We start from the raw sequence: 10,261 nt of genomic DNA, 5'->3' as shown, positions 1-10,261 counted from the left end.
ACATAAAGGCACACAGTGAGAAGGCTTGGAAGGATGTTGTGTGCTTCCTGGATGAAGTTGTATGAGCTGTCCTTAAGAGCTCCATCTGTCTGCTCCAGGGCAAGTGCACTGCTGAATGCCTGTCCTATCCTGCTTGCCCTGTCCTGTCAAGCACATTCTTTCTCCAGATATCTTTGTAGCTTATCTTCCCTAGGGATGGTGGAAACACAAGAGTTTGATGACAAACTTAGGCAGATGGGCACTGGTGGATCATGCCTGTGATCCTATCTACTCAGGAGGCTGAGATCTGAGGATCGCACTTCAAAGCCAGCCTGGGCAGAAAAGTTCCCATAAGACTCTTATCTCTAATTAATCCCTAAGAAACCAGAAATGCTGTGGCTCAAGTGGTAGAGTGCTAGCCTTGAGCATGAAAAGGCTCACAGACAGAACCCAGGACCTGAGTTCAGGCTCCACAACCAACAACAAAAAAGGTAGAAGTTAGTGAAGACCTGAAATACCAAAACTTGAGATGCAGAATTATGAGTTCTAGAACAGCCTAGGGACATTGTAAGGCTTTGTCTCACTAAATAAATAGCCCAGGTGCAGCAACAGACATCTACAATATCAGATACTTGTAAAGCATAGATAGGGAGAACTAAGGTAAGGAAGACACAAGCTCAACAAATTAGCTGGTCAAAGGTGGTACACTCAGGCAATCCCAAGAGACATACAGGGACGGCAGTAGAATGTAAGCCCTGGGCAAAAACACAAGACACTATCTGAGGCAAGCACTCTTGCCACTAGACCATATTCCCAGCCCCACAAGACCATATCTGAAAAAAAAAAAAAAAACTGTAGCAAGAAAGGGTTGGAGATTTGGGTCAAGTAGTGGAGCACTTGCCTATTAAGCACAAGGCCTTGACCTTAAGACGCTGGTGCCAGAAGAGAGACCAAACATACTGACAGAGAGGGAAGAAAGAGAGAGGAGGAGGGGGGAGGGAGGAGGAGGGGGGAGAATGGGGAGGAAGAGGAGGAGGAGGAGGAGGGAGGGGAGGAGGAGGAGGAGGGAGGGAGGGAGGAGGAGGAAGGAGGGAGGAGGAGGAAGGAGGGAGGAGGAGGAAGGAGGGAAGAGGAGGAAGGAGGGAGGAGGAGGAAGGAGGAGAAGGAAGGAGGGCGAGGGCAAATAGATTACATGATAGACACACAGCTATAGACATCCATTAAAGCCATCAGTCCACGGATACATGTAATGTACATGGAAGCTAGGAAGCAAACCAAAATGATTCCCACGGTAGCACAATGCCTGCCCGACCCAACCACGCGGTAAACTCCCCCATCGTCTGACTTGTCTTCCTTTGACACAGCCTCAGTCAGGGGGCCGCGGAGAAGGTAGGTGCACCTCCACTACCTTGGCACTGGAAGGCATCTGGGGCTGGCGTTCCCGCCCACGTGACCCGATGACCCCGCCTCCGGGGCGCGCGGGCCCTCAGCCGGAGAACCGCAGGGACCGCCCTCAGAGCGGGGACTGGCGCGGGACTGGGGAGGCGCAGGTTATTGACGTCATCGGCCACCGCCGACCTGATTCCCGCGTGCGCGCGCACAGTAGACTCCCCCCAGCTCCGGGTTGACCCAGGTAGCATGCACCTCTGCGGTCTCCTGCACCGGGCGGCGGCGGCGCTGGCCGGCCGGGCTCCGGCGGCCCTCATGGCGAGACGGCGCTGGCTTGGCACGAGTCCGCCTAACCATGCATACGCCAAGGAGCTCTTTCTGGGCAAAATCGAGCAGGTAATAGGGGCCTGAGTCGCCCTCGCTCTGTCTCCCTCCAGTTGACCTTAGCAGGCAAGACTGGGGCAACTTAGTACAGTGCCCAAACCTGCCGGACACACACCCTTGGCTCGGAGCGCCCTTAAACTCCAGGTTCCTCGGTCCCACTGGAGCCTGATCTGGAAAAGTGGACTTCTGGGGATGGGGGAGGGGAGAACATGGTCTTGCTATGTATCAGGGACTGTTCTTGAACCTGGGATCCTCCTGCCCCAGCTGTAGAGCACCACGTACGGCTTGCAGCTATTTCTTGCCATGCTAATTTGAGACGAGGTGCCAGTTCAGGTCTGGAAAAATCCTCTTCGATTTCTGAACAGAGCTCACTCCTCTGGCACCTTGCAGGGAACTCTCAGTGCCTTCTGCAGCTTCACTGTGCCATTGTGATTCCTCAGAAATCTGGCTCCAAGGTTCCTTTCCAATACCAACCTTTTCCAAGGTTCCAGAATTCATCCTTTAGCAGCCTATAAAGCACTCATACTGGGCTGGGAATATGGCCTAGTGCCTGCCTCATATGCATGAGGCCCTGGGTTCGATTCCTCAGCACCACACATATAGAAAAAGCTGTAAGTGGCTATGTGGCTGAAGTAGTAGAGTGCTAGCCTTTGAGTAAAAAGAAGCCATGGACAGAGCTCAAGCCTTCAGTCCCAAGCCTCAGGACTGGCAAAAAAAAAAAAAAAAAAAACGCATTCATACTTGTAGAAGATTTGGGCCTTAGTTATTTCAGCTTTAAAATGGAGATAATGAGCCCGGCACCGGTGGCTCACACCTCCGGTCTGAGCTGGTTCAAAGCCAGCCCAGTCAGAAAAGTCCCTGAGAGACTCAAAAAACGGAAGTGGTGCTAGGGCTCAAAGTGGTAGAGCACTTTTGCTCAAGAAAAGCGCCCATGTACTGAGTTCAAGCCCCATCACCAAAAAGAGAGAGAGAGAGTGATGTGTTTGCCACACAGTGAAATGTATAGTGCATGCAAAGTCTTATATGATGTACAGTTAAAAAAATAATGCTGGCTTCTATACTTACTAGTTTTATGATCTTACTACTTTAATCTACAAAATAGAGTAAACAGCATAGTTGCCAACACATGTGCTTCCTCCTTTCAACGTGGTGGAAATGTAGACTGCTTTTGCATTTTTTGTATTTATTTTTTGTGCCAGTTCTGGGGCTTGAACTCAGGGCCTGTGCATTGTCCCTGACCTTTTTGGCTCAAGTGACATTTGAGCCACAGCTCCACTTATGGCTTTTTGCTGGTTAATTGGAGATAAGAGTCTTTCCTGGGCTGGGAATATGGCCTAGTGGCAAGAGTGCTTGCCTCGTATACATGAAGCCCTGGGTTCAATTCCCCAGCACCACATATAGGGAAAATGGCCAGAAGTGGTGCTGTGGCTCAAGTGGCAGAGTGCTAGCCTTGAGCAAAAAAAGAAGCCAGGGACAGTGCTCAGGCCCTGAGTCTAAGCCCCATGACTGGCCAAAAAAAAAAAAAAAGAGGCTTTCCTACCTGGTCTGGTTTCAAAATGTGATCCTCAGATCTTGGCCTCCTGATTAGGTAGGATTGCAGGCATGAAGCACCAGCATCTCGCTAATCTTGTATTTCAGAAGGAGTTCATTTCTGGCTTTTCACTTTAAAACATTCCTCTAGTATTGTCAGGCTGAACCATGAAACAGGATCTTAAACTTTTAAGCAGTTTCATTGCTACTACTCTGGATCAAGCTTCAAAACTTTTTTCTGGGTTCTGAACAGAATCATATTAGTGACATCTCAGTGTAACCTAAGGTTATTAGGCCAATGGTTGCCACTTTGCCCTAATTAGACCTGAGCATCTCATGGATTTCTCCTTAGTGTTGCTACACAAACAATGTAGGGTTTGGGCAACATCAGCAGCCTCAGTCTCAACCACTTGGCTTTTACTTGTTTTGCATATTTGGCTTCTGCAAAAGGATTACTCAAGGAACCTACTGGTTTTCTGGGTTTTTTTTTTTTTTTATTTGTTTGGCTGGGTTTTCTTGTTTTTTTCTTTTTGGTGTCAATCCTGGGATTTGATCTCAGGGCCTGGGCAGTGCCCTTGAGCTTTTTTGCTCAAGACTAGAGCTCTACCATGTGAGTCACAGATCCACTTCTGGCTTTTTGGTTGCTTAACTGGAGATAACAGTCTCATGGACTTTTCTGCCCAAACTGGCTTCTAACTATGATCTTCAAATCTTGGCCTTTTGAGTAGCTAGGAGTATAGGTATGAGCCACCTTTGCCTGGCTCTAATGCTTTATAAATTTAAAAGCTGTTCATTGAAATTGAACTGTCTTCAACATTCACATTTTGTCTTTTTTTTTTTTTTTCTGCCAGTCCTGGGGCTTGGACTCAGGGCCTGAGCACAAGGCTAACGCCCTGCCACTTCAGCCACAGCGCCACTTAGCACTTTTTGTTCATTGTTATTACAGTCCTTTTTCTATGCAACCAGGATCTCCCTGTATCATTCCGGTACACATTAGGTGCCAGGATGCTTCTCATCTGGACTACCCATTGGTGCCAGAATCACCTTTCTCTCACACAGCCCATTGTTAAGGGCTAGTGCTCCAGTGAGGATACAAAGATGATTGTGGTGGGGTTGGGTTGAGCCTCTGTGAATTCAGTGAAGGAAACAGGTTTGTTTTGAGGAGTATCACTCTTGTTTTCCTTCTTGACCACCTTGACTATTATATGCTAAAGGATAGAAGATTAAGTCAGCTGTTTCTTAAATAGAGACCAGCCTATAGCCTGGGGCCAGAGAGGAGCAAACATCTGAGCACATTACTAGTGAGGAAGAATTAGGAGGCTAGGTAGAAGGGCAAAGGCTGGGGGAAAGTTGAGGGCTTGTTACTTCCTGTTTGAGTACTTTCCCTTTCTAAGCTTCACAGCTGCTTTCTGAAGAAGTTCCTATGTAATGGAAGAGAAAATATGTTGCCCAAGTCCCATACATAAGGACTCTGATCCGAACTGCAATGCAGGGTGATCTGGTCTCATCCCATAACCCAGCTTGCTTACACACTGGTTTCAAGGAGCTGTGTTGGTGACAGGGACAGTGATGACCTGATCCTATCCCTGATGTTGGTGACAAGAGGGACAGTGGTGACTCTGTCACTCCTATGCTCATCACCGGGAGCTGATGTCAGTGACAGGCACAGTGGTGACCCCATCCATTATGGTCGGCACAGGGTGCCAATGTCAGCCACAGGAAAAATAATTTCGGCTTGAGGGAACAGACATGGTGTCTGCAGTGGGCTTTCATCAGTAGGAACTGATACAGAATTGATCCATCTATTGAAGAGCTTTCACAAACCCTATCTTGCATAATTTTCACAAGACCCATGCATGAATCAGTGTGACCTTGGATCAGTATGGGTGATGAAGGGTGATGGGATTTGTCCATGGCCTTGAGTTGATAAACAGAAAATGAAGGTTAAACTTAGACTGTAAAAGTACTTCTTGTTTATGGGACTGTCCTTATCACTTATTGAGAAGAAAGATGGCAGAAAACGGCATCTATCTGCCTGCAGAAGGGGAAGGTGGACATAGGTAAGTCTACATATGAAGCATCTTGTGAAAGTTGCTTTTGCCTCTTTACCTGTGTCACGTTCTGCTGGTCACATGTACATCTTTTTCATTTCCTTTTAACCAATATTACCATGGTGAGAAGTTTGCACTATTTAAATTTTTGTCCTGTTTATCATTTTTAGAAAGATGTTTTCCCATTTCCAGAAGTTAGCCAAGATGAACTTAATGAAATCAATCAGTTTGTGGGACCTGTGGAAAAATTCTTCAAAGAGGAGGGTATGTAAGATTATCATTATCCATTTCCACTGTAAAGGTGATGATGATGATATTTAAATTAGAAATGATGTATACACAGTCATTGATGAGGAAGAAACTGTCCCTTTTGACAATATTAACCTAAGGCATAATTCCAATTACTATTTAATGTGTAAACATCTAGTTTCAGCGGTGCTCCTTTTCTCCATGGTTCACCATGGACCACTTTGAAATGTTTTTAAGCTGTTACAGACCAACACTTGAGTAGAATACAACAAAAGTAAGCAACTGGTCATGATGCCTGGTCATGATGGTGGACACCTGTAGTCCAGCTACTTAGGAAGCAAAGATTTTAGGAAAGTTAAGGTTTATGGCCAGTGGGGACAAAAAGTTACCAAGACCCTATCTCAGTGAACAAGATGTATGTGGTGGTATGCATCTGTAATTCCAGCTATACAGGAAGCATAGGTAGGTGGGGTTGTGTTTAGCAGTTTTAAAAATCTTTTTAATGTTTGCCTATCTGCTTTTGTTTGATTTATATCAAGTACCCCTAGAAAAGTAGTACATAATTAAAATTAGAAAGACAAATACCATTTCAATAAAATAACCTTGAACATGAGTGGCCCCTTGAAGCTGTTCCATACACTGAAAACTGCTACTGCATAGCTGTCAATGTTACTATGTTGTTAGTGTTCAAAGTTGCATAATTGTCCATGTATATGAGGTGAGTACTTTACCACTAGGCCATATTCCCAGCCCTAAAATTTTATTTAAACAGAACCATACTTTATGTATAGTTTTATTCAGCTTCTTTTACACCATTTTCCGTTTTCTTCATGTCACATGTAACATTGTGATTGTATGCTATATGAAGATAATTCTGGGCTGGCAATGTGACTTAGTGGTAGAGTGCTTGCCTAGCATACATGAAGCCCTCAGTACCACATACACAGAAAAAAGGTAGAAGTGGTGTTATGGCTTAAGTGGCAGAGTGCTAGCCTTGAGCAAAATAAGTTTATGGACAGTGCCCAGGCCCTGGCTTTCAAGACCCAGGACTGGGAAAAAATAAATTAAATAAATAAATACATTAAAAATAATTCTTTGTCTTAGGAGAAGAACACAAAGGTGTGTGTCTGTGTGCATACCTGTGTGCATCTGATCATACAAAATAGTAGTTATCAAAATGAACTCCAGGAAATGGAAACAAGAAGTTTTTTCTTTGTTATTATTTGTTATTATTTTCATTTTCCTTTTGTCTTCTTTGTTCCTTTATATGTCTTTGAGAGTGAAAGGAGAGGCACAGAAATGGAAGGGCAAAGGGTAAACAAATGATGCAGTGGTATTCACTAGACACTATGTTGAAGGAACTATACATCTTGTAGGTGGCCATGGGAGGGAAAAACTAGGAGAGAGCAAGGGAGGGGTGACATTGTCCAGAAAAAATATACTCTTGCTGGGTGCCAGTGGCTCATGCCTGGACTCCTAGCTTCTCAGAAGGCTAAGTTTGGAGGATCACAGTTTAGAGTCAGCCTGGGCAGGAAAGTCTGTAAGACTCTTATCTCCAATTAACCACCAGAAAACCAGAAGTGGCACTGTGGTTCAATGTGGTAGAGCATTAGCCTTGAGTAAAAGAGCTCAGGGCCTGAGTTCAAACCACACAGGCAACCAAAAAAAAAAAAAAAGATAAGAAATGTACTCTTTTACCGGACTTATGTAACTAACCCCTGCGTATATCACCATTATAAAAACAGTTAAAAATTAAAATAATTCTGTGTACTTTGTATGAACATACTATATATTTTTTTCCAGTTCTGGGGCTAGAACTCAGGGTATGGGTACTGTACCTGAGCTTTTTTCGCACAAGGTTAGCACTCTACCACTTGTGCCACTGTGCCACTTCGGGCTTCTTCTGTTTATGTGGTACTGAGGAATCAGAAACCAGTCTTCATGCATGCTAGGCAAGCACTCTACCAATAAGCCACATTGTTAGCCCTATATTTCTTTTAAATTAAATTTTATTTTTTGTCAGTTGTTGGACTTAAACTCAGGGCTTTCTCTAAGCTTTTTTTTTTCTGTGTACAGTCTTTATTTCAAATATTCGCTATAACACCATTCATAATTCCTTAGGACATGAGCAAAGATCATCTCCCTGCAGAAACATCTCAACTATGTACATAACTTTCACAGAACCAAGACAACACTTCAGTATTAGAAAAGGCAGGAGGAACTTCAGCAGCCAACAAGCATTATCTTGTGGTGGTCATAAATTATACTCTTTTTTGGAAAGTTTGGGTACAGCACAGGAATTCCGATTGTTTGGTTATACTCCCGGCTGCGGTGCCATCAGATCAATGTCACTCAAGTTCCTGGCCAGCCAAACTCCCACAGCAAAGAGTCCCAAATTGAGGATCAAGTTCCTCCGGAAGTCATTCCTATCGGTGGCGAAGCGGTAGACGCCCCGGAGCCAGTCTCCCACGTTGTCTGGAATTTCGGGGGCTTCGTTGGCCGGGCCGGCAGCCCTGACTGCCACCCTGGTGGAAGCCATATAGCAGCAGCGCTCAACAGCTCCGCGCTTGCCCGGCACCTCCAGGGCCAGGGATGGCGCAACTTCCTCTCTAAGATTTTTTGATGAAGGGTAGTACTCTACCACTTTGAGCCAAAGCTCCACCTCCAGTTTTCAGGGTGGTGGTTTGGATCTAAGAGGCTCATGGATTTTCCCGCCTGGGCTGGCTTTGAATCATGATCTTCAGATCACAGCCTTGTGAGTAGCCAAGATTACAGGTGTGAGCCACGGGCATCAGGCTCTTATATTTTATTTAATCAAAATTCTTTCTTCTTGTCAGTGGACTCTCAAAAAATTGACCGCGAGGGAAAAATCCCAGATGATACCTTAGAGAAATTGAGGAGACTGGGACTTTTTGGAATACAGGTTCCAGAAGAATTTGGTAAGTTAGGGTGGCAACCACCTATCCGGTATAGCTCTCTAACAAGCACTCTGTATTTGTCCATACAAAGGTACATAACTGTGAAGGAAGACTAGCCTTTAAAGGCAGTACCTCTGCAGTCTGGGTGCAAAGCCTAGATGTATTATTATGATTCTAGGCTTCCAAGCTTTTATTTATTTATTTTTATTTTATTTTATTTTTTGCCAGTCCTGGGCCTTGGACTTAGGGCCTGAGCACTGTCCCTGGCTTCTTTTTGCTCAAGGCAATACTCTGCCACTTAAGCCACAGTGCCACTTCTGGCCGTTTTCTGTATATGTGGTGCTGGTGAATCGAACCCAGGGCTTCATGTATATGAGGCAAGCACTCTTGCCACTAGGCCATATCCCCAGCCCCGCTCCCAGGCTTTTACCTGTCTGTCCTCTGAGTATGTGCTGGGGCTGCTTCCAGATACCATCAGCTAAGGATTATGAGAGAGATAAGAAGAGAGAGCAGTTGGCAGCACTTCAAAGACTGGGCATATTTTCTAGCTGTGAGTTTATTGGTTGGAGATGTCCAAAACAATACTTTTAAAAACTAATAGTTTTTTGTTTTCTTTTGTTGTTGCCAGTCCTGGGCATGAACGCCTGAGCACTGTCCCTGGCTTCTTTTTGCTCAAGGCTAGTAGTACTCTACCACTTGAGCCACAGCACCACTTCTGGCTTTTTCTATATATGTGGTGCTGAGGAATCGAACCCAGGCCTTATGTATAGGAGGCGAGAGTTTACTGCTAGGCCATAGTCCCAGCTTCAGAATCTAATAGTTTTAAAAGTAATAGTTTTTAGCTGTGGTATGACTGAGATTTGCACTGGAAAGCACATCAGCAAGGAGACCTTGATGTTCTGTCTCCTTGCCTGGCTTGTCTACAGAGATCAAAGGGTGCCCGCCCTTCTTCTGCTTTGAAGACTGAAGGACAGAGCCCTCAAGTCAGTAGAGCTAAGATCCTGCTAATATCTAACTCAGCTGATCTATGCTAAGTATGAAAATGAAGGACAAATGAGTGTGATACCCAGTTTTCTTTGGATGTGTGTTTCTTGCAGTATTTAAATTCTCATGAATTTAACTATATGAAAGAGTTTGTCCCATCTTTGCAGAATACCTGAAGTAATGCATAACACTGCCAGCCTAGTTGTGGGAAGCCAGAGCTCACCTCTACAGGTGACAACAGACATCCATCCTGTTGCCTGTTGTTTGTGTTTTTATGTGTTTTTAAAACCTTTTATTTCTTAACACATTTCTTACTCTGTCTCTGTGTGAAGCTATGGGAGAGACTGAATTTACCCAGCTATCTCAGGCATCAGGGTCGTGACTCCCAAGTGCTGGGTGTTACTGGTGTCACTTGCAACCATACTGAATGCTGAAGATCTGAGTAGAAAGGAGGTAGAGATAGTAGGGGAAAGTAATGGTTACTTTATTTCTCCATCAGCTTAACAAAGTAAGGCAGCAGCAACCTTCTGTTCATGCCCACAGATTTGGGGAAGAATTTTCCCCAAAGGCTAGTGAATTCTAAAAACTAAGTGGGAGCTGCTATGCTGGAAAGCTGTAGTGTTTGTTGACCAAGCCTGGATTTCTTGCAGCTGTCAACTGTTCCCATGTGATTGCCATGGCCACCCCACCCACAGTAGGGCCCCTCCACCTCTACAGGATACCTTCCCATGGGTGGAGGAGCGGTTGCACCCTCTACAGTGTGCTGTGCGCCTGGGT

General features: G+C 45.1%; 2 protein-coding genes and 1 long non-coding RNA gene across 3 annotated transcripts in view; 1 reads left to right on the top strand and 2 right to left on the bottom strand.

Annotated features, from left to right (window-relative positions):
• The first annotated feature begins 1,584 nt into the window (after positions 1-1,584).
• Positions 1,585-10,261, top strand: part of Acad9 (acyl-CoA dehydrogenase family member 9) — a 24,741-nt gene continuing 16,064 nt past the window's right edge. The window contains exons 1-3 of the mRNA XM_048356381.1: positions 1,585-1,764; positions 5,504-5,597; positions 8,420-8,521. Of these exons, the coding sequence (XP_048212338.1) occupies positions 1,618-1,764; positions 5,504-5,597; positions 8,420-8,521 (343 nt within the window). The 5' untranslated portion in view covers positions 1,585-1,617. The remainder of the gene's footprint in view (positions 1,765-5,503; positions 5,598-8,419; positions 8,522-10,261) is intronic.
• Positions 5,381-10,261, bottom strand: part of LOC125358886 — a 16,709-nt gene continuing 11,828 nt past the window's right edge. The window contains exon 3 of the long non-coding RNA XR_007212416.1: positions 5,381-5,391. This is a non-coding gene — a long non-coding RNA (uncharacterized LOC125358886). The remainder of the gene's footprint in view (positions 5,392-10,261) is intronic.
• Positions 7,636-8,155, bottom strand: LOC125358885 (mitochondrial import receptor subunit TOM6 homolog). The gene has a single exon (XM_048356382.1). The coding sequence runs from the start codon at positions 8,119-8,121 to the stop codon at positions 7,897-7,899; it is 225 nt and encodes a 74-aa protein (XP_048212339.1). The 5' UTR covers positions 8,122-8,155; the 3' UTR covers positions 7,636-7,896.

Source organism: Perognathus longimembris, chromosome 10 (genome assembly GCF_023159225.1).
Source record: "Perognathus longimembris pacificus isolate PPM17 chromosome 10, ASM2315922v1, whole genome shotgun sequence".
NCBI classification, from domain to species: domain Eukaryota; kingdom Metazoa; phylum Chordata; class Mammalia; order Rodentia; family Heteromyidae; genus Perognathus; species Perognathus longimembris.
Note: the sequence above shows the minus strand (reverse complement) of the source record. Positions and strands in the feature narration are given on the sequence as shown.